This window comes from Apus apus, chromosome 2 (assembly GCF_020740795.1).
Source record: "Apus apus isolate bApuApu2 chromosome 2, bApuApu2.pri.cur, whole genome shotgun sequence".
In the NCBI taxonomy this organism is placed as follows: domain Eukaryota; kingdom Metazoa; phylum Chordata; class Aves; order Apodiformes; family Apodidae; genus Apus; species Apus apus.
Window position 1 is genome coordinate 82,538,776 of NC_067283.1, and position 24,220 is coordinate 82,562,995.

Below are 24,220 nucleotides of genomic sequence, written 5' to 3' on the forward strand. Positions count from 1 at the left end.
GCCAAAAGAATGATGGGTGAAGCTTTGGAACAGTTTGGAAACAGGATTCACTGCTGCGTACAGCACAGGTGTACTGGCTCTGGCTGGGATGCCATGACTTTTCTTCATGGCAGCTGGGATGGAGCTGTGCTTTAGATTTGTGACCAAAACAATGCAGAAAACAAACTGAGATTTTAGCTACTGCTCAACAGCGCTTGCACAGCCTCCAGGCTGCCTCTGCTCCTCACTGTCCTGGCTCCCCAGCAAGTAGGCTAGGGAAGCCTGGGCGGAGGCATAACCAGGCAATGACCCGACCTAACCAAAACAATAAACTGTGGCACATACCACCTTGTGCACCAATAAAAAGTGAGGCAAAAGGAGGAGAAGGAATTTGTTTTCCCAGGCAACTGTTAGGTGTTGACAGCCCTGCTGTCCTGGAGATGGCTGAACACCTACCTGCAAATGGGAAGTGGTGCATTACTTGCTTTGCTTGCGTGTGTGGCTTTTGCTTTACCTATTACACTCCCTTTATCTCAACCCACCCACCCTCTCACTTTCACCCTGCTGATTCTCTTCTCCCTCCTTTGGAAGAGTGAGCAAGGAGCTGCATGGTGCCTAGCTCCCTAACCGGGTCAGCCCCTCAGCAGGGAAGAGGAGGTGAAAGGATAAAAGAATAAAATTTGAGTACCTCTTCTCACTTCCTTTCTGTCTTGTATACAACTTCTCCATGAGGTGGAAGGGGTATATTAGTACAATTACATTACTCACTTTTAAGTTCAAACCTGTTTTCATGTTACTGAACAAAGTAGGGAATGGCTCTCTGTGAGCCAATATATTTATGGGATTTTAAATTCACAATTACAACCATTAATCAATTCAGAATGCCAGACTTCAGCAGCAGTAAAACTGATTAACTGCTGTTGTCTACTGAACTGCATGTACATGACGCTAATTCAGGAGAGTAACAAAACACCCAGTTCTAACAAAAGCTTTGCAGCATTCTTCTTCAGTTTTAGAAATACACTTTAAAACCAGTCCTGGAACTATCCTACCATAAAAGTCAAACTTCTTATTTCTACCTTTAATCCTCTACCAACACTCACTGAAGCATCCTGTCTGACTCAAGCGATATATAACCACAGTAAATAATTATTAGAACAAGATCTGCCAACCAACAGCGATGAGTAAAAACCCAGTTTCCTTTGTACCACTATTAAACTTTAAAAGTATATACATGAAATGTCACACAAGTAACGTTATGTTGCAACACTTCCATATATTTTGAAATTTGCCAAAAAAATTGCACGAGTTCTGGTCTACCGCTTGCTTCTTGCTAATAATTTCTCCCAGGCAAGGCAGCTTCCTAGTACATTTTCCTCTACCACTCTAAGCTCACACTTGGGACTTTCAAAGTAAAATCACTCAATTGTGGTAGCACAGACAAAAGCTTTGGAAAAAAACGCCACTTGGCTGTGTATGTCCCTAAAAAAATTCCTCCTTGCACATAAACCAGGAATACTCTTAAAGAGCACTGTAAGATTAAAAAAAGTAGTAACTGGAAGCATGAAACACAGGGCCTTTTAATCTAAAATCCTCCAAATCTTTAAATCAATCTTTCAAAAGACTGAAACATCATACTTGATCTATTTAACATGTGAGAATTACTGGAGGCTACAGTAATTTTATGCTTGCCTTACTGAAGAGTGACAGACCTCTTAAAATCAGAGTGTTTGGCCTTTGCCCACAAGCAGCTAATGGAGTTAGCTAGGGGAGAAATGGAAAAGGATCCATGGAATTTTATTACTTCATTATCAGTGTTTTTTCCTATACATTAAAAAAAAAGTTTTCTATGAATATTCACACCTAAGAAAAGATGCAATATTTCTGGAAACAAGTCTTGAAACCACCAGTACTAAGTCGTGTTTTATTTCCAACAATCAGCCATTACAGGATCTGAAACAAATGTGTCCAAAATAAAACAGCAGAAGATGAAGCATTAGGATACTACAGTCTTCACTAGTGCTGTGGCCCCCCTAACATTTCTTGATTTTCAGCCTTCACTCTTCAGATTCTCCAGGCCTACGGATATCATCAATCTTCAGGATCATTCTAACAACCTGAGTTGCCAGAGAAATCTGCTGTTTCTTACCAATCAAGGTTTCTATAACATGTTGCTGCTTCATATCTGCCAAAAAGAAGCAAAAAAAAAAAATCAGACACCTTCCTCAAATCTAGATATAACATTTAACCTGAAATAGTGATTTCCATGTGTTTTTAAAGAATGTTTTAAATTTATTATCCTTGACCACAACAGCTGACAAAAGATTTGTACAAACTACCATTTTGTCTGGGTTCTTACCAAAGATCTTAGAACATTAAGATCCAAACTTTTTTCCCAACAAAGTCTTTCCCAATTGTAGCTTTTCACCTTTCTGCATTATTTTAAAAATAATATAGTTTATATATACAAATATTAGAAACATCCTAGGGGCCAAGCAGCCACTAAAATGAAAGTTCAAATGCCATAGAACAGAAACACTTTATCAAAGAAAGGTTACGAATTTACATAATGCCTTACATTCTAAAATTTAACAGCTTTTCTGAAAAAAAAGCAAGAGCGTGAAAAGTGTATGTCCAGATGAAAATAAGTTTTCATACACTGGTTTCTTAGTTTTCACATGCTTGTAATAGGTCTATATATGCATATGTACTGGTGTGACCACCACCACTTAAAGGTATTTCCAACCTTTTGTTTACTTCTTCACAAGCTGTTTCTAAAAACAACTGTTTTTAGGGCTACAGTGTAAACTGGATCACTGGATTACGACAAGGGACACGGGTTTCTAAGTGAAATGATGCAGAGATTAAAGACAAAACAAAACAGAGGGGACTGAGAGGCAAAAGAAAAGTGTTGGATCTTCTGAGAATGAAAACCCTGGTAGGCTGCTCCTCCTCCACACTGCAGTTCTTACCATTTGTTCCTTTCTGCAAGCAATCAATGCCGAGGGCAGGATTATTATCTTTAACCTGCCTTGCCCGCACTTCAGTCATGGTCTGTATTGGATTCATACCACTGTTCTCTGCAAGTGCCATGGGAATTACCTCCAGGGCATCTGCAAAAGCTCTCATAGCATACTGCTCCAAAGATGGGCACTAGGGGAAAAAGACATTTACATTTGTACAGCTATTGACTTATGGTAGCAAAAGCAGAATTTCATACAAGCTATAAAATACATACATGATATGCAGATTTTCTTGAGAATATACATGTCAGTAACAGAAAAAATACCTTTGAATGATAACTACTTGCAAATTAAAACAATTTAAAACTGCTCTTACCAGAAAAAGGGTACTGGGAATGACTTTTTTACAGAGAGGAGAATGAACACATTTAAAACGTGTTATCAGCAAATGTCTGGAAGTTCCGTAATACGCACTTTCTGGAAGCGCTTTGAAGTTTTTTTGGAAACTCTTAAGATGGATTGAATCCTTATTTTCCCCTCATAAATTGAAGAAAGTTGTACCTTATCTGCTGCTTCGCTGACTGCCAAGGCACAAGAAATTTCAGCTGCACCACCACCATATACAATACGATTATCACGAACAAGATTCCGAATGACACACAACGCATCATGAAGAGATCGCTTTGCTTCTTCAATGATCTGCAGTGATGAAGCAGCAAATTGTTGGCAACATGAACAACTGAAGACTATAAAGATGCATTTCCTAGTACAGAAAAGGAAACTGCAAATACACTGCTGGATTTTTCTGTGACTCTAATGCAGCTCTACTGCGGCTACATTATACTATTTTAAAATATAAAAAGCCATCCAGTGGCAGAGAAAGAATAAAAAATACACACATTTTCACTGTTATTTGTTACATTTAAAAATTGAAATTACAGAAAAGAAATCACTTAAGAATATAAACCTTGCATATTTTCAAGATACAAAACACTTAAAATTCAAATTCCAACATTATTTTCAGACTGCAATTTGTGTCAGCTCCCAGCTTCCACAGATGTAGGCCCCTTTCAACTCAAACCATTTTATGATTCTATGATTTAAAATTATGCTAACCTTTAAAGCAGTATTTCTGCTTTCTTTAAGAACTCCTCAGACTAGGGGTTATGTTCTTTTCTTCCAAACGTTTTTATTCAAAGTAGGAATTGACCTATAGTAAATATAACTTGACACTAACAATACAACCTAGAACCAGTTCAAGTATACAAGCATTTTAAATTGTCTTATTCTGTAGTGGCTGGTGGATTATTTTTTTTTGTTTCTTCATTTATTTTTTTTTTGGTGGGGGGAGGGGTTTAAACTGGACTGTATCAGAAATCATAGCTAGGTTTATAATAAAACTAAATATTTAAGAAATTCTAGTATGTCCTTACTCATAAAACATATGAGAGCAACCACAGGCAAAACTATTTCTATATTTATGTACTATATGGTCTAATAGTGAGAAGATAAAAGTTTTCATTCAAAACCAGAATGTGAACCTAACAAGTGACTTCTAACACATAGGCATGACTGCCTACAACGCTGCTGCCCTTCTATTTGTCCACACTGCAGGGAAAACTCAGAAAAAAATAAGAAGAGTTAATATGCTTTTGAAAGAAATGACAACATTCTGCTGCTGATGTATCAAACATTTACAACAAACTTAACATCTCACCATTTTATTCCCTCCTCTAATGAAGATGGTCACAGCTCTGGAATTCTGACACTGCTCAATGACAAGCATTCTGTCCTTGGTCGTCCCAAAGGAGATCTCCCGGACAATACCCGCAAAACCCAGTTTCTCTGCCGTGAGTTCGCAGAAGCGGGGAACAATGCGTCCTCCAGTTGCAATGGCAATTAACTGAAGTTAAACAACCATCAATTATTTTGAGAAGACTTTTCAATTATGTTTTTCGTAACATAAAACTAGTATAAGACAATCTGTCAAATGCCTACTCCAAGAGGTTATTTTCCCATCACTTCCAAGTAATTCAGGTGATGCCTTGTTTCTGCAAACAGTGAGATTAAAGCAGAAACATTCCTAGCCACAGAAAACGTGTTACAAGTAACATATATACACTCCAATTATAAACCATAATCCCATTAATTGCAGGTTCTTCCCACAGATGCCCCAATGATTTTTCTCCAATAACTACCCATACACAATTAAGCAGTTCTACCCAGAAAACCCTCAGGTTTTACTCAGTAGAGCACGTTACTTAAAAATGTTTGAGAACTGGTACAAAGCCCAGCTTTAGAAGATGTTACTTACTTCTATTTCAGGTCCACCAACCCAACGAACAGCAGGCAGCTCATTCTGGAGCAGCAAGTGATTAGCTTCATCATCAAAACCCCACTGGCAAATAGCAAGGTTTGCACCAGTGTCTTTTATCTGAAAGCAACACACAATATCAATCTTCTGACCAGAACCAGCACAGAAATGAAAAACAATCTCTTCACAAATTTAATGCTCTTATTTTTCTCAAAACACGAGGCTGAAAAAGAACTTCCTGGCAGAGAGATCAAAGTTAATTTCAAACCAGAGCAGTATCTCTTTCACAGACAAATTTAACTGTTATTCACTGCCTTTAAAGTGCTTGTACATAGCCTCCTACCAGGACTATTAGCTCATTTCCAGAAATAAGTCAATAGACTATGCTGTTTTATGTAAAGGCTATGAAAAATGTAGAAACCAGAAAATCTCAAAGACTACCTGTTTCACCATCTCTTCAAACTTCTCCTTTTCATATTTCTGCAATGCTTTGTAATCTTCTACAGATGTGACATCAAGCTTATGCTTGGTTTTAGGCTTAGGTGGTTCGAATGGACAAGTAAGGATTGCAATTTTAGCATCTTTAAGCTCCTGTATAATAAAAAAAAAAAATATTGAGTTTTGATCTTAGTACCACCTCTTTATGTTTGCAACACATACAAATATATCTTTAAAAACACAGGGATAAGAGGAAACTTGAAGATCATTTGACCGACTCTAAAGTGAAGCAAATGATACCCAAATATTTCCAGCAGAAGTGTCTATAACCTACTTATATTCCACAGCTTCAAGACACTGTTTAAACCCTTAACAGTCTTTACCAGTGATGTCTTTTTATAGTTTGATGTTTAAAAACAGAAAAAAAACCCCTTCAATTAAAACATTATTGGCCCTATCCATCCTTAACCACTGAGGATACTACATACTCCTCTTCACAGCCACCTTTTTTGTACTACATGACTGATATGTTCCACCAGTCTTCCTTTTTTATAGGATAAACAGTGTCACCTACTAGGAAAATATTCTGCAATAGTACAAATTTTGAATTGTCTCCATCTTTCTTGAAGTACACTGCACAAAACCTTGAAGACCTTATCTTCATCAACATAATAAAAGGATAGCTTCAGGGACATTCCAAGCAGAACAACATGGCAACTCACAAAGCTTAAGAAGCATTTACTGATACCGAGTTGCAGTGTCTTCAGCATAATCATCCATAGTGTGTACTATTTCTGCTTCAACATAGACCTTTGCAGCTGTCCTCACTCAGTTGTACACTAACTTCCCCCAAGTCCCACCCTTAATTTCTTAGTTACTTAAAATTACTGTAAATTCTAACTTGGTCTCTTTCAAAATCAACAATTTAATGCTCCTCTCCCCTTTCTGTGGATACATGGGTGAAAAAACAATCCAAACTTACTCAAAAAATGCTAGGACAGCATTTAAAGTGGGCTAAACAATCTTATTTAAGCTATTACACATGAGAGATGCAGACACGGACACTACTTACTTTAGGCATCTGTGGATGACTGAAGTCTTTATCCACAATCACTCCTTTAACCAACTGTGTATCTTCCAGTCTACCTCCCACTTTGCCTTGTACTTTGATCAGCTCAAAATCAACATCTTTACGTTCCATATCTGCTACTGTCAGTACAGCATTTACAGCAATTTCTGCCATTTGTCTGTGACAACGGTTAACTCTAGGTTTAAAAAAAACCAAACAGTCAGGTTGCATTACGTTTCCACAATTTGGAAGAAAAAGAGTGACTTGATCAAAAAGTATCCCTATAGCTAACAACATTTGTACACTACATTAAAGAAGGGGGGGGTCTTGCTTCTTCACAGAAATAAAAAAAATAATATATATATATATATGGCAGCAAACAGAACACAAAACATGATTTGTCTAAGTAGTCTTTGTAGACACAGCCTCAAGACACAGATTTGAAACAAGTGAGGATAATTAACTACCAAGAACCATTCAAGTGACAGAAACAACTGTTAAGACCGCTCTGAAAAGGAAGCCCTTACACTGCCCAAATGTATATACTATACACAGCACCTATCATGAAAAATTTATTCATGGAACTATCCTACAGATATTTTTTTTTAGGGAAAAAAAACCCCAAAGCAAAACTGTGAAATAGAATGAGTAATTATTTTTAAAAGGTTTCCATTACTCCTGGAGTTTGCTGTGATACAGAAACCTGGAACTAACAGGTTTGAATGAAATTTAGCTTGTAGTTTAATGTCATAGAATTGACCCTATAGAGAACCAAGGATTCAGTGTCTTATTCTCAGTCTTGAGACCATTGAAAAATTAGCCAAAAACTAATAATGCATCAAAACACCAGGATTTGCTACAAAGACAGGCTGAGAGAGTTGGGGCTATTCAGCCTGGAGAAGAGAAGACTCTCTGGGGCCTTACAGCAGCCTTCCAGTACCTGAAGGGGGCCTACAGGAAAGCTGGGGAGCTTTTCACCAGAGAGGGAAGTGACAGGACAAGGAGTAATGGTTTTAAACTGAAAGAGGGGAGATTTAGGTTAGACATCAGGAAGAAATTCTTCACCATGAGGGTAGTAAGGTGCTGGAATATGTTGTCCAGGGAGTTTGTGGATGCCCCCTCCCTGGAGGTGTTCAAGGCCAGGTTGGATGAGGCTTGTGCAGCCTGGTCTAGTGCGAGGTGTCCCTGCTCATGGCAGGGAGGTTGGAACCTGATGATCTTTAAGGTCTCTTCCAACCTTAACCATTCTAAGATTTCTTCAAGCACTTTCAAGAAAAACTTAAACCTTCTTGAGTTTTTGTGACTTACACTTTAGAGCCCAGCGTTGTCTTTGCTGTCTGGATCAGAGGTTCAGTGTTCTGTGGATCAACTGGAAAGCTGTCACTGATTTTGTCCAGATGCTCAATAGCAATGCGGGCTGCCTGCTCATAACCGTCTGCAATCCTGATAGGGTGAATACCACGATCTAGTAACTGCTCAGCCTGTTCCAATAATGCTCCAGCCAGAACTAGAAAACAAATTTTTAAAACAGTGTTTACTTTTCCACAGATTGAAGTATCATTTTAAATACATTATCAAAAGATCAGAAAGTACACGTTCTGATTTTTTGCTGTAAGATTTTAACAGTTAACAGTTTCTTAAATGACAAAATAAACCCCTAAATGCTGTGCTTAGAAAGAGAGCTGCATATGTTAGCCCAAAGAGAAGCATGTGCACCAAGGCAGGGTAGATCCAGGATTATGGAAGAAAAATTAGACAGAAAAATTTTGAAAGTAAAAGAGGACTCTCAACACTAACTTGAAACATACCCATACTTAGAAAAGACACTAAAGTGCCTTTCTGATTAAAAGGACAAAAACACTGAAGCAGTAAATACACTAAAAACGTGCTACAGAAAAGCTACTGTTATGTCACACAAATTCACACAAGAATTCTTAACATAGCTGAAGAAGCTTGATTTTAAAGCTGCAAAAGCAAAGTTAAATTTAAAATATTTTCTCACCAACTACTCCAGTAGTTCCATCCCCAATCTCATCATCTTGAGATTTAGACAGCTCCACCATAAGCTTGGCTATCTGGTGATCCACATCCATCATATTCAGAATGGTAGCACCATCATTTGTCACAGTCACCTCACCATCCTTGTCCACCATCATTTTATCCAAGCCTAAAAGAATACATATTCAAAGCATGAAGGAAAACCTAGATAAGCCTCAAAAACAATTACTGAGAAAGAAGACTTAAAATTATTTAGTGGTTACCATTGGGGCCAAGGGATGTTTTCAGAGTACTTGCCACAGCCTTTGCTGCCATTATGTGAGACTATAAAACAAAAGAAGACAAAGTTAAATGACTGCCATGCTCTCCAAAATCACTGCATTAAGCTAACAAAAATACAGCGAAAAAAGCTAAAGCAAATGTTATAATTTGACAACTGCCAGTTGTAACTGAAAAAACCCACAATACTGTTCTCATACCAGAAACGTTTTGCGTGCATCTTCTTGCACAGCTTGAGCGTGCAAAAGCAGAGCAGCTAAAAAAAACAGCCCCGAGGTTTAAAGCAGAGAAGCAACATAAGCAAGCAATGCTGAAAGGAGAGGCAAATATAGTTTTGCCCTCTTTTCCCATCAGTATCTAAATCACACAAGTCTGCTTGCTCGCTGAGCCACAGCATTCCTTGGTGACAACAGCCAAGCTTCTCCAGCAGGAGGAGAGGATTCGCGCGGGCCCGTCCAGGGGAGGGGGCTGCGGGGAGCCCCCCGTGCCCGTGCCCACCGGGAGCCAGCGGGGGGGAGCGCCCTGCACTGCCAGGGCAGGGGAGGCAGAAGCCACGCGGCTCGGGGGCGGGATCACGCCAGGGAGGTCCCAGACTGCCCGGGGCCGCGGCTGGCGGATCCCCGGCCCGGCGGGCGATGCCCCCTCTCCCTCCCTCCACCCCTCCCACGCTGGCGGGCCTGGGCCAGGCTTGCGGCGCCCTGCGCCTGGCAAGGGCCCGGGGACCAAGGCGGGACCGCTCCATCCTCCGGCCGAGGCCTAACGGCGCCCGCTCCCCGCCCCTGACGGCAGCACGGCGCGGCATGGCGCGGCCCGGCCCCGCCAACGCTGCCGGGCGCACCGGCGGCCGCCCGCTCACCTTCAGCGCCTCCAGCCCCATGAGGCGCGTCTTGCGCTCCTGGTCCTTGAGAATGAGGAAGGGGCGCCCATACTCATCGAACGCCAGAGTCCCCATGGCCGACATGGCTGCCGCCGCCCCGCTCCGCGCCGCCGCCCGCCGGGAGCCCCAGCCCGCCGCGCCGTGACGCAGCGCGCCGTGACGCAGCACGTCAGGCGGGCGGGCCCGGCCGGGCGCCCCCGGCGGAGCTTTCTGGAAGCCGGCGGCGCGGGGGGCGGTGCGCGGTGCTGGCGGCCCCGTCCCGCCTGCGGGGCGGGGAGCGGGGGCGGCTCTCTGCAGCGGAGCGGCCTGCAGCGGGTGCGGGGCAGGTGCAGGAGCAGGGACGGACACGCGGAAAGGTGCGTGCAGCCCCTCTCCGAACCGCCTGCGGAAAGGTTGAGAGCCACCCCCCTCCCGTGCGGCGAAGTGGTGCTGCCCTCCCTGCAGGCGGTGGGGGCTGAGGAGAAGCGCTGCTTGCGGCGGGCAGGGCGCGGGGGCGGTGCCTGCCTGCCCGCCCTGCCCTGCCCTGCCTGCCCTGCCCGCCCTGCCTTCCTGCCCCGCCTGCCCTGCCCTCCTGCCCTGCCCTGCCCTCCCCTCCCCTCCTTGCCCGCCCTGCCCTCCTCTCCTCCTCTCCTGCCCTGCCCTCCTGCCCTGCCTGCCCTGCCTGCCCTCCTGCCTGCCCTGCCCTACCTGCCCTGCCCAGACCTGCCCTGCCCTGCCTGCCCTGCCCTGCCTGCCCTGCCCGCCCTGCCTTCCTGCCCTGCCTGCCCTGCCCTCCTGCCCTGCCCTCCTGCCCGCCCTGCCCTGCCTGCCCTGCCCTGCCCTCCTGCCCTGCCTGCCCTGCCCTGCCTGCCCTGCCCTGCCTGTCCTGCCTGCACTGCCCTGCCTGTCCTGCCTGCCCTGCCCTGCCTGCACTGCCCTGCCTGCCCGCTCTGCCTGCCCTGCCTTTCTGCTCTGCCTGCCCTGCCCTCCTGCCTGCCTGCCCTGCCCTGCCCTGCCCTCCTGCCCTGCCCTCCCACCCTGCCCACCCTGCCTGCACTGCCTTGCCCTGCCCCGCCCCGCCCCGCCCTGCCCTGCCTGCCCGCCTGGCTTGCGGGGGGTTTGCAGCAGGGAGCGCGGTGCCCTGCAGACAGGCTGATCCTGGGGGGCTGGCGGTGCTGCCCGGGGCCGGGCCCGGGCCCAGAGGTTTCTGCCTGAGCCGCCCGTGGCCTGTTTGGGGTCGCACTGGAAACTGGTTTCTTACCCTGAAAAAATTACCCAGTGCTTCAGCTTCTCAGAAACACTAGTGGTAACGCTCACCTACGGTCTAGGGATCGGCTGAAGGGCTTTAAGTTCTTTTTTTTTTACTACTGGTCTGGGCTTTGGATGAAATCCACTGCTTTAAGTGAGCACGTAAGAAAGCTATTAGAGAAGTGTTGCTCTTCAACGTTTGTATGTCCCTAGGGGTGATGTCCAAGGTGGCAGCGAGCGAGAGCCAGGCAGCCAGCTGGCAAGAGCCTTGTGAGGGTGGCTCCAGGAGGAGAAGCTGGGGGCTGCTGGTCACTGCTGGTGTTGGTGGGGCCTTGGTGGCACTCTATGCGGTGGCTACTCCTTTCGTGACCCCAGCGCTGAGGAAAGTGTGCCTACCCTTCGTCCCTGCAACTTCCACGCAGGTCCAGAACGTGCTGAGAATGTTAGAGAACAGAAGTGGCTCCCTAGTTGACATTGGTAGTGGGGATGGCCGCATTGTAAGTTACAGACACCACCTTCCTTTTATCACCTCTCAGAAAAGTGCCAAACACTCGAGCCGCATTGTTTTCTCATGTTTATGCATGTCTTGGGCATCCAGTGTTTTGGATTGAGTCTTATGGAAAGGCTCAAAGCTGAGAAAGATTTACATGCTGTTTAAGTAACTAATCAATATTTTTTGCTCCTGTATTACCTGCAGCTTGACAAGGTAGTGTACAAAATTATAACATCATCTTATCAGCTGGAGTGGTTTGCACTGTGTTCACATGAAAAATGCAGTCAAAGTAATTTAGATTATGATTGTCAAAGAGCTGTGATGCCACATAGGTTTATAGCTGCAGCACATGAGGCTGTGGGATTAAATAACACTGTGCTTTTGGAGCTTCAGCTCTATGCTTATTGTATAAAGATGATAGAAGAACAAAAGGTAATGAATGTTTGGTGTTGCCCTAGTGCATCCGTCCTGAAAAAACTAAGTTGAGCTTCTCTTCAGATGCTTTTAAATATTTAGCACTTAACTCAGGTATAATCGGTGGATAACTATGACCATATTTTTATTTTCAAGCATGGTAAAAAATGTCAGATTCTTTTAGTATATTTGCAAATGCTGTGTGCATGATGGAAGATACATTCTTTTAATAGTGTGAAACACACTGTCCAGGTAATAATGTTTGAGAGGTTTTATTAAGAAATGTGTACTTTTTCCTGATTTCACCTTGACTGTTTTGTAGTTCATAGTTCATTTGGCTTTTCCTGATCAAAACTTCTAACTAACATTTTAAATTATGACTTAAACTTGAATTCTAGAAACTGATGCCTTTTTGTATTTTTCTTATTTTTTTTCCTTAAAAATAAATTAGTCAGGAGGCTTTGATCTTGTTTGAAGACACTTGCAATAAAGTTTAACAATTCTAAGTCTTGGGGTCTGATTTAGTGGATTGTCTTTGAAAATGTATTTATCTTAATTACCTTTTGCTTTTTAAATTGGTACATGAAGCTTAGCACTGGATGAAAGTTATACTGCTGAGATTTATTTGTGGGTTTTTTCCAATTTTTAAGCTTACATTTAAATTCTTTACCTACATTTTCTTAAGTGTAGGTCAAGAGATTGCTTTTGTGCTCTTTTTACTGGTAAATTGTTTTGGCTCTGATTCAGGGGTCTCTTGAGTGCTTGGCAATCTCTGCTTTTTAAGTAAGTGCTTTAATTTTGAGCATTTCTGTGTATATATTTCACAGCTCTGTGCATGGTCAATTTTGGTACTCTCTAATTCCAAGGTAGTCATGAATATGTTAAATTAAATTTTTATGTAAATGATATACATACTACAAGCTTATAGGTTTTGGCCTGTGAATGTTTAAGTGGTTCATTTTATTCATCTGAATAGATCTATTAATTTCAAAGGGACTAGTCATAACAGTGAAATGTTGATTGACTCTTTGTTCACTATACTACTAATCTATTGAGGTTTAAAACCTGAGTCACTTAGAAAAGTACATTCCTTTGATTTATTTTGTAAATAAAGCTATATGCTCCTGTTTAGATTAATACTCTTTCTCTGCTCTAACTGAGATTTATTTTCTTCCACTTAGGTAATAGCAGCTGCAAAAAGGGGATTCAAAGCTGTTGGTTATGAATTAAATCCCTGGCTAGTCTGGTACTCCAGATACCGTGCCTGGAGAGATGGGGTACATCAGAACACCAAATTTTATATTTCAGACTTATGGAAGGTAGGTGGTGAAGTACGTCAAAATTTATCTGGGATGTTTGAGAGATTTCCATAATTTGGAGATACTGTCTTGAAATAACCAGAATGCTGTCTGGCCACAAGGTCCTGTGTTGCTCTTTGGGAAAAGTACTTGGTCCTGTGGAAACTAGACTCACTGCTCTGCTGCTTTCGTGCTTCTGTGAAGCACTTTCTCAGTGCAGGCTCCTTGAGCACGCTGTGTCCTGCTTGTGCCTCATGAGTAGTGATGTGGGGTCCCATGATGTCAAGTTTCACTAGAGTTGATTCTGTAGAGTCAGTAATAAGACTCTTACTTGCCTAATGTTTCATTAGTTGTGTTCTTTTCTAGCTGTGCAATGTGTTACCTGGTTTTGAGTGTTGCTTTAAGGTAACTTATATGTGACTGAGAATTTTTTGCAGTTTTCAATCATCTGCATCCCAATTGTTTCTTCAATGAAGTGGGGAGTTTGGGTCGCCTTTATGTGGGCTTCTCCCCTGCTATTCCTGTCAAGGTTGGAGGGTTTTTTTAAGTTTGTTTATAGCTTTTTTTTTGGAGCACAGGGGGTTGTTTTTAAGAATGAGATTTTGAAATTTGTGAAGTGGATACCAGGAAATGTGGGGAAAGGTGTGATTGTAATGTTTTTATTTTTGTTCAGAGGGGAAGTTTTCAGGACACTCACTGAAAAACCCAGGCAATTAACTGCCTAGGAAGTTTTTATAGGTAGATAACATTTAACAAAAGTGGGGGCAAACTTAAAAAAATGTATCCCATTTTAATATATATATATATATGAGTTGTGGAAAAAACTTAGCTATGAATAAAATAATGGGGGCATTTTCTAAATTAATACTTTTTGTGCTCCTAGAATTGGTGCCATGTTCTTGGCCAGGCAGTAGCAGGTTTTTTTGTTGTTCTACGGTCTAAAGTCATACGTGGAAATTTCTGTGATGTAAAATTGATATGGGATCTCCTTTCTTATTTTTTATCTAAATCCATGTTGAAAGGAGTGCAGCTAGAGGGATTAGCGGAAAAAAAATGGTGAGACTGTCTCCAATTATAAATGCCATTTTCATTAAGACTTGTTCTCAAATTTTATTTTAGGTTTCTTTTTCCCATTATACGAATGTTGTTGTTTTTGGGGTACCTCAAATGGTAAGTTTACTATTTATGCATTGTTTAATTATTTTCATACTAAGACATTTGGTGTTATTACTTTTTGCAAAATGAACCAACCTGCAGAATGTCAAAGATAGTACTAGTATTTTGATACTACATTCTTGCTTATTAATGCCCATGACAAAATCTGGTAAAACTTGCAGGAGTATGCAGACTGAAGCTCTAAAAACATGTATGTATTTTGAGAAATATTTTCTGTCCATTAGTTCAGAACCAAAATCAAATTTGCTTTGCTCAAGTAGCTTAAGGGAAGATAATATGTAGGTTCTTTAAAATGTCAGGTTTTCATACGGAAAAAATGAGGATTTTGCAGGGTGAGGATGGAGTAGGAAATTTGGCTGCAGCTGATTTCTGAGAACCTTCCTAGAGGAAAATATTGAACTTTACTCCAAGTTAAAAACATGACAATTCCTGGTTTTCTTTTTCTCATTTTTAATAGAAAAGAGTAAAAAAGTCTTAAATTTTGATTTATTTTTAGAATCTTCTATATAGGTTGCATGCATATGGAGGAGCAAAACAAATATCCTGTAAATGTTTCTGTATTGCTTCTTTCCCTGCTAAATCAGATGTGGGATGAAAGGAAGTAAGATCTTGATGTGATGCTGTATCATGGAACACTGATAATATTTCTGTAGTAGTGTAACGGGAAGATGCAACAAGAAGAATAATAAAGCATCCCTATTCTCTGCTTTGTCTTGAACAGCATTTGAATAAAATAAATCAAATTTAAATCGTGACTCGTGTTGAAAACTGAAGTGAAAGTGCATTCTCCCTCGCAGCTTTTGTGGATGGCGCTTTAGTAAGAGCTATGGTGTTACTTGTTTTACACGTCAGGTTTGGGTGTTTTGTGCCCTGTAGCTCGAGTTCCAGGAGGGGGCAGTATAAATATTTGAATTTGCAGTCAGAAAAATCTGTAATTGAATTGAGGGAAAAAGTGCAGGTGAATAAAGATATTTCAGTAACCTAGAAATAAACAGAAGCCCTGGGAAAATGTGAGTAAACCTAGCAGAAATACTGGCTGAACTGTAAATGTAATAGTATAAACTGGGATAAATTAATAACAGCTATGACAGAAAGAGAAGCTATAGGGCTCCAAATAACTTCAGTAGAGTCAGTAAGTACCAGGCTCCATTCTTCCACTAAGAATACGGTCATAAATATAGAACTTCCAAGCATATTAAATACTTTGTTTCCTGAGCATTTTTTTGTTCGTGATCCCCTTTAAATTTACTTTGGAAGTTGTGAATACTTTGCCTTCTGAATGACTAAATTGATTTTCTAGAAACATGAATGTATTTCCTCTTTTTTACTGAGGGCAATAGCGTTTTTGATCCTACTGGTCTGATTTGATGCTGTTACACAGTATTTGCATTTCATATCCAAGTTTAGCTTACAGATCTTGGATTTATTGATCTTCAGGGAAGACTAAAACAGCTCTGTTCTTGGAAGTGTCTGGGGAAAGGTGTGTTTATCTATGAGTCATTGCAGAGACTTTAGGTGTTCAGGGTGGAAATGACAGAATTCTTAACAGGTGTTCATGTTCACGGCTTCTGTGTATTTTAACTGATTATATACTGTACAAAAGGTTTATGAAACTGCATATTTATTTAGACATAAAAAAGAACCCAGCCCTTTCTTGATAAAATACAGTGTGATTGTAACACCTAACATTACTCAGACATTGAACTGAAAAACTCATTTAGTTCAAGGGTACATTTCTTTTTGGCTGAACTATTAAGGAAGTTTTCTGATTTCAGCTAATAGAGACATGAGATGTCACTAATTTTCCTAATTCCTTATTAAAAATTAGACTATGCCTATAGTTATAATGTTGGTAACATCTTAGTCCTTCCTTTTCTGGTGTCTCAGCTCAGTTTGATACCAAAGTGGGCTTATTTTTCTGGTTTATTTAAGGTGCGGTAACAAAAAAAATCTTTAAAAGCATTTATGGTATGGATGAAATCAGGGCATAGAATGTTTAAAAATATTCAGAGGTAACTCTTTGATATATTAGGTCTATGAGTATAATTTTCCTAAAATACTGCATTGTAAGCTTGAATGTAGCTGTAATAGGATGCTACATCAAAGACATACCCTGCATGTATGTGATAGTGAAAGCTATCTGCAGCCTTTGGAAATACATTTTCTTCAGTCAGTCTTGTTTTCTAATAATGCTCTGTTTTGTTGTTTGGGTGGGGTTTTTTTGTGTGTGAATTTTTTATTTTCTGTCCTTTGCGATTAAATTGAGCTGTACTTTTTTTACCCTTTTAATATCTAAGTGCTATGTCATGATATCAAAGTAAATAGACATGTACTTCTACATGTAGTAGAAGTAACTTGTAGATATTGCTGTTATAATTACTCCCAGAGATAGGTTCAGTATGTAAGAATAAAAGGAATTCCAAATGGATGTGCACTGAGCACATCAAATTTTCCCAAGGACAAAAATTGCTAAATCTATCAAGTGTCTTTTTTTTTTTTTTTTTGGAACATAATCACTATCTGGGCTGGGAAAGAAATTTCTTTGAAGTCTAGATGTGTTAATTCATTTCTCACTTAATCCATAGCAGAATTTGAAAGTACTTATTGGAGACAGAGTATCTGACTGGGCAGAGTGTTGCTCTGTTCTAGAAGAGTAGTGATATTTCCCTTGGCTTTCATGTCTGTTCAATGTTTGTGAATGGACAAAAGTTAGACTGTAGGTCTTCAGCCAAGGAGAGCTGTATAGTGGTATTTGACACTGTCCCCCACAGCATCCTTTTCTCTAAATTGGAGAGATATGTATTTGGTGGATGGACTGTTTGCTGGACAAGGGATTGGTTGGATGGCCATATCCAGAGGGTAGTGGTCAATGTCTCAATGTCCAGGTGGAGGTCAGTGATGTGTGGTGTCTGTCAGGGGTCTGTATTAGGAACAATACTGTTCGATATCTTCATCAGTGACATAGCCAGTGGGATTGAGTGCACCCTGAGCAGGTTTGCAGACAACACCAAGCTGACTGGTACGGTTGACATGCCTGAGAGATGGGGTGCCACTCAGAGGGACTTGTACAAGCTTGAGAAGTGGGCCCATGTGAACTTCATGAGGTTGAACGAGACCAGCTGCAAGGTCCTGTACCTGGGTCAGGGCAATCCCCACTATCAGTACAGGCTGGAGGATGAAGTGAATAAGAGCAACCTTGAGGAGAAGGACTTGGGGTTACTGGTGACTGAAAAGCTGGACCGAGCTGACAGTGTGTGCTTGCGGCTCAGAGGGCCAACTGTATCCAGGGCTGCATCAAAAGCAGCATGACCAGCAGGTCCAAGGAGATGATTCTGCCCCTCTGCTCCACTCTCATGAGATCCCATCTGCAGTACTGTGTCCAGTTCTGGGTCTCCCAACATAAGACGGACATGGAGCTGTTGGAGCAAGTCCAGAGGAGGGCCATCAAGACGATCAGAGGGCTGGAGCACCTCTCCTGTGAAGACAGGCTGAGAAGGCTGGGTGTGGTTCATCCTGGGGAAGAGGAGTCTCCAGGAAGACATTATAGCAGCCTTTCGGTACTTAAAGGGGGTCTGTAAGAAAGACGGGGATAAACTTTTTAGTGGGGCCTGTAGCAATAGAACAAGGGATAATGGTTTTGGAGCAAAAGAAGGCAGATTTAGATTAAAGGAAGAAATTTTTTACAATGAGGATGGTGAAACACTGGAGCAGGTTGTCTAGAGAGGTGGTAGTTGCCCCATCCCTGGAAACATTCAAGGTCAGGTTGGATGGGGCTCTGATCAACCTGATCTAGTTAAAGATGTCCCTACTCATTGCAGGGAGGTTGGACGAGATGACCTTTAAAGGGCCTTTCCAACCCAAATAATTACATGATTCCATATGCTGTTTCATACAGTACTGCCACAGGGATTGACATGCATATGTTAACAGACTAGAGATGACAAAGCTCAGTTTCAGTAATATTTCACATACCAGTATTTTACCATATAAGGACAGCAGAATGTTTGCTTTGGCTTTTTGGCCTTAGAATGTTTTAAGTGTCTCAGGATCTGTTTTGGGATTAGGCTGGAAATTTTGAGAGGCACTGACCTTGAGTTTCGCATAATAGTTCACTATACTTGGGATGTCATAAATAAGATAAATTCAGGGGGCTGAACTCTCATTCTCTACACAGCAGAATCCCACTGGATCATGAACTGGAACATGGAAAATATGTGGGGTTTTAATCTAAGGGATTATTTGCATTTCTTGATAGATTTTTTAGAATTTAGAGTTACAATTTTTGTGATCGTGCCAATCAGGGCACAGTAACCATTTTCTGGTTTTAGATAACCCTTTGTCAATGCATGAGAGTCAGATCATGCATTGTGAACAGTTTCCTAATCTTTTTTAAAAAATTCCTCAAACCATGGAATTATCTTATTAAACACTTGAATTAGATTCTAAAGAGAATGCTCTTGGTTTTTACTGCTCCTGAAAGCTTTTTTATTGTTGTTCAACAGATGCCACCGTTGGAGAAGAAGCTAGAAGAAGAACTTGAGTGTAATGCCAGAATCATTGCCTGTCGTTTTCCTTTCCCTTGCTGGATCCCAGATCATACTACTGGAGAGGGAATAGACACTGTGTGGGCCTATGATTTGAAACATTCTAGAGGACGTGAAACAAAGATCTTGGAAGTTACACCAGAGACAGAATTCTAAGCATCTAAATTATTTTTGTATTGAGATTTTTGGCTTTGACTTCATCTGTAAAGATAAAATAAACTTTAATAGAACCTTGGGGTATGGAGATACATATTCACTAAAGTAACTGAAGCACACTGGTTGTCTGAAAGCACAAAAAGGTTAGTGAAAGGTGTAGTTAAATGGCTTAATGTAGTCGGTAAAAATTATGAGAAAATTTTATAGAAGTGGAAAACTTTAATATGGAAAATGGGATAAAAAATTATTCACCGCTGTTACGGAGAATATATGTATAAGTTAAAATGTTCCAATTGATAAACTTAATTCGTGCATTCTTTTTTTTTACATAGCTTTTCTTATTGGTGCTGGAAGTGGTGTGCAAGTGGGTTCTTAAATGAGCTGTGGTTCCCAAATGTCTTAATCATGTATGCCAAGTAGGCATAGTGCTGCATACATAAATTAAACTGATGCACGTTGAGTATGGTGATGATACCAAGGTTCTACACCTCAACCTTGAATGTGGGCTTTTAAAATTTGAATATGACACAACAATCAAATACAACAATTTGCTTATTCATTAACACAAGTGAAGCCCTTGATTATATTAATGTATTTTTGTTTAACCTGTTCCATGAAGACAAAACAGCAGAAATGAGCTCTTACTGAACACTTACTGGTATATGCCTCTGCAAATGTCCATGATTTTTCCTAACTCTTTGATTGCAAAAGTCACCTGCTTGTCAGTGAAGTGTCACCACTTCTGTGTTTTCAAACCTTGGGTAAGGTATTGGTGAGAGTTGCTTGAATGTGTTATGAAGACTGTCTCTGATCCCAGAGCTAGTTGATGTGGCTAGCTTGGTTAAATCTGATTAGACCTAAATTAATTTGTAGTTGGAACAGAAGGAAAGTTTTCAATCATGCTTCTTTTTTCCTCTCTACTTTTCTGAGTTAGGCCATTTGATGCAATCTCAATCTGATGGCATCACTGCATGGCTTTTCCTTGGAGTGAATCAAGTTTTCCCTGTCTTTTTTATTGATACTGGTTTGCAGTGGTGTACTGGCAGTGCTATTTCCTTTTCTGACATGGTTACAACACTTTTCTGTTTTTCAACAGTCTGCTTCCTCGGTCTTCCTTTTGGTTCCCGGGTAAAGTTCGGCTGTTATGACCCATTAACAGTTAGTGAAAGAACGTAGCTTCCTCTGGCCCCAGTTAATATAGAGACTGTTTGTTAAACAGTGACTACATAATTTTGTTAAACTTCTGCCTATATGATATCCATAGAATGGATCTAAAACAGGCTAGAGGATCGTCATCTGACCTCTGAGCAATCGTTACCACAACTGGAATTAGCTCAGGCCAAGGGAGAGAGACCCTGCAATTTCAGGTAAATACAAAGCCTGTGACATTTTGTTAGGCCTTGGGAAAGCACGTTTGCTGGATTATAGTATCTGACTTGAAGAGAAGTTAGATGTTACTTGGGATGTATAGGCTACACTTATGCATGTATAGTATATATAGTATACACTTGTAAATGTATAGTATACACTTATACCATACTATACCTGTACCCAGACTTCTTTTTGTTTTTCTTTTTTTTTTTTGTTTTGTTTTTGTTTTTGTTGTTTTTTTTTTTTTTTTAATGGGAGGGGAGAAGGAAGGAGCATTTACAATACATACCTACACTGCGGGTTTGGAGTGGAGCAGTTGCATAGTTTTGTCCTGAAAATGTATACAAAGCAGAAGAAAGAGGCAACTGTGTCTGCACTGGAATCTGCAAAGTGAAGTTGATTTCAGCCTTGGATGGCAAGGCACATCTGTAAACGTGGAGACTGAAGAGCACTGATTTCTGGTAAGCTGTCTTTTACAGCCTTTCATTGCAGTGTAACATAGTGCTTGTTGTAAAACTACACTAAACTCCTTCTACCATGATTTAAGTGTTATAATGATGACACAGCGTGGCAGGATGGGGCTACAGTGGCTTATCTGAAATGCCTGAATTTAATATCCCAAGGTCATAAATCTGGAACCTCAGGCAAAGAAAACTTAGAAATTATTTCTATTGCAAAGGGGAAATGAGCTAATTAAGCTGAATCCTTCTATGAGTTATTATAAAGGACTAAATCTGCAGTGCAGTGCTTTGGCCCAGGTTTCTACTGCCTGCTTTCACTAGAGTTGGTTTGCAGGGAATTGAGCAGATACTTTTTCTGCTGTGTCTGGCTATATGTTTGTATGTTGCATTATCATTTGCCTGTTCAAAGGTAAAACTGCATTTCTCAGTTCTGCCTGTGGTGAAGGCTTTGAGGAGTGTACCTCTTAGTTACCACTTATGGCTCCAGAAATATTTGTTGAGGAGGGTGAGATAGAATTAACGACATGATGGTCTGAGCTTCAGGAGCGCTAAGTGCTGTCCTCAAGGCAAGGAGAGATTTATGGACGCTTTTAAAGTAAAGCAGAGGGTTGATTCTTGGTTTGGCCACCTACTTTTGGGGGCCTACACCGAGACAGACAGTGATCGGAAGGTTTGAAATTCCTTATTTCATAAGGAAATGTTCTGTGTTTCCTGTTTCCATGGCGGAAGTATGAAATGGGAAGCAAATTGCTCTAATTTACACATGGGGACTGAGAAAGCATATTTGTCATGCTGTCATCAATTTTTCTATCACTTGCTATGTTCATTTGATAGTTTACAAGTTTAAATACTGAAGTGTGACTTCAGTTATCACTGTATGTATGTTGATACACTTCCAGTTGCTAGAGTAATATATTATAATTTCATAGATATGCTACTTCAGAGTACAAACCAGGAAAGCCTTAGAGAGCTGGCTTAATCGAATTGTACTGTAGGTCTGAAGCCAAAAGTAGGAAATCTTCAAGCTACATACACTGTTCAACACCAAAGTAACTCAGATACACAGGAAAACCTTTAGTTTGTCTTCTAGGAGAACCACTTGCCTTTTGGGAGTTACTTGTTTTATTCCTTCCTTGCCCTGCCAGATATTAGCAAAAATCTGCTACATTGCTGAATGAGTAATGGTTTCCTGAAATATTGTAGAATTTGATCTGTCTGAAAGTAACACAGGTCAGAGTTCTCCAGTAGTCCAACTCTGAATTATTTTTCTTTTATTTTTTTCTTTTTTTTTTTTTCTTTCTTTTGCATTGAGACGCATTATGTCCCCACAGGTTTTGTGATGCAAGGTCAGTTGTACTAATGCAGCATCTGAGTGCTACAGTTACAATTTTGTAGTTTTCTATTTTGCATAAATTGGCTTTCTAGGGAGAAGGAGAGGGGTATGGCCACAAGAAAGACATCTGATATGCAGCTTGCTCAGTGTGCTGTGCTGTCACTAGAGATACACAGCAGTGGCAGCCAGGCTTGTACAGATTTGTTTGTGAAATGTGCACGTTAGGCATTTCTGTTCTTGATTTATCCTCTGGTCTTATTGTATGCTGCCACTTAATCTCATACTGCTCCAAGGAAGTTAATTCTCTGTCTCTGAGCTGCTCTTTATTTCTGACTCATGAGTTGTAGCCAGGTAAGAAGGTACAGAATCAAATTTAAAGTACCACATTTCACAAGCTGATTGAATGAGTATGGTCTGTGCAAAAAAGTTCCAAAGCCTGGGTTTTGAAACAGTCTTTCACTTTTAATGAAGGATACAGCTCAGGAGGTGACAGAGCTAGAATTCTGCATTCATTTTTTAGAACAACTTGAGCTTTACTTTTGTCACGTGTGTATTCTTCAAAAAAGTTTTACTACTATGACACCATTCTGAGATCTACAGGGGAAGTAGGCAGAGGTAGCATTTTGTTTATCTTTTTTATTTTGAGCTATGGGAGGAAAGGAGGAAGGGGATCTTGTGGCACAAATACAGCAGTTGAAATTATTTGAAAAGCTGTTTGACAGACTAGCACATCAGCTCTGCATATTTCTCATTGGATAGGAGCATTCATACTAAGAATGGGCTGTGAGGAGCATTCACTCAGAAATGGGTTAATGTCTGATACCATTACACTTGAATGAACAGTAATTATTGATAGATTACCTCATACTTTAGTTTCACTTTTCATGATGGTTTACAAATACTGAAGCATTTATTCAAGAAAGGACATGAATCCTTCCAATTAATAGTTGAAGAGAGCAGCCTGATATCAGATTTAATGCCAGTAAATTCTGCTTTGAGTGTGTTGTTTTACTTTTACATTTACAAGATTTGCAGTTCTCTAGTTTTGCAATGTAGATTGAACTTGTTTTTCAGAAGTAACATATTTCTTCTAGACTTCTAGACTTCTTGGTAAGACAGTGTGGCATCAATGTATAACTTAAAAATCACCCTTGAGCGAGGTAGCTGAGAGTACTATTTTCAGTATTTTTATACTGAGGGAAGCTTATATGCCATGTGCACTTGCAGCCCAGAAAGCCAGCTGGGTCCTGGGCTGCATCAAAAGAAGCGTGGCCAGCAGGTCGAAGGAGGGGATTCTGCACCTCTGCTCCCCACCTGTGAGACCCCACCTGGAGTACTGTGTCCAGTTCTGCAGCCCTCAATACAGGAAGGACATGGGGCTCTTGGAGAAAGTCCAGAGGACTGTCATGAAGATCATCAGAGGCCTGGAGCACCTCTCCTACGAAAACAGGCTGAGAGAGTTGGGGTTGTTCAGGCTGGAGAAGAGAAGGCTCTGCCTTCCAGGACCTGAAGGGGCTACAGGAAAGCTGGGGAGGGAATTTTTACAAGGGCATGTGGTGATAGGCCTGGGGGAATGGTTTTAATCTGGAAGAGGGTAGATACAGGTTAGGCATTAGGAAGAAATTAGTGGGAGGTGTCCATGCCATGCAGAGGGGGTGGAACTAGATGATATTTAAGGTCCCTTCCAACGCAAACCATTATGTGATATGATTCTGTGGTATGTATGGATAATTACAATTTTTTCTGTAATTCTGTTTCTGAATTCTCCCTCATTTCAGTATTTGCTCATGTTTTTCATATCTTTTTATGATTTGACTGTTTGACTTCATA

The 24,220-nt window shown here is 40.9% G+C and overlaps 2 protein-coding genes across 3 annotated transcripts; one reads left to right on the forward strand and one right to left on the reverse strand.

Annotated features, from left to right (window-relative positions):
• Window positions 1–1,876: 1,876 nt before the first annotated feature.
• Window positions 1,877–10,067, reverse strand: CCT5 (chaperonin containing TCP1 subunit 5). The gene is made up of 11 exons (XM_051611960.1): window positions 9,897–10,067; window positions 9,025–9,085; window positions 8,766–8,930; window positions 8,072–8,270; window positions 6,767–6,959; window positions 5,698–5,847; window positions 5,257–5,376; window positions 4,660–4,845; window positions 3,504–3,641; window positions 2,952–3,132; window positions 1,877–2,164 (listed from the first exon to the last, which is right to left on the reverse strand). Exons 1-11 carry the CDS (start codon window positions 9,999–10,001, stop codon window positions 2,037–2,039), a joined length of 1,626 nt encoding a protein of 541 aa, XP_051467920.1. The 5' UTR covers window positions 10,002–10,067; the 3' UTR covers window positions 1,877–2,036.
• A 112-nt stretch (window positions 10,068–10,179) lies between these two features.
• Window positions 10,180–19,531, forward strand: ATPSCKMT (ATP synthase c subunit lysine N-methyltransferase). Of its 2 annotated transcripts, none has more exons than XM_051611965.1 (5): window positions 10,180–10,273; window positions 11,358–11,641; window positions 13,233–13,370; window positions 14,469–14,519; window positions 19,028–19,531. In XM_051611965.1, the coding sequence occupies exons 2-5, from the start codon at window positions 11,363–11,365 to the stop codon at window positions 19,223–19,225; spliced, it is 666 nt and encodes a 221-aa protein (XP_051467925.1). In that variant the 5' UTR covers window positions 10,180–10,273; window positions 11,358–11,362; the 3' UTR covers window positions 19,226–19,531. The 2 variants fall into 2 exon arrangements, with proteins under 2 accessions (XP_051467925.1, XP_051467926.1); XM_051611966.1 differs by having other exon boundaries at window positions 10,231–10,309.
• The last annotated feature ends 4,689 nt before the right edge of the window (window positions 19,532–24,220 follow it).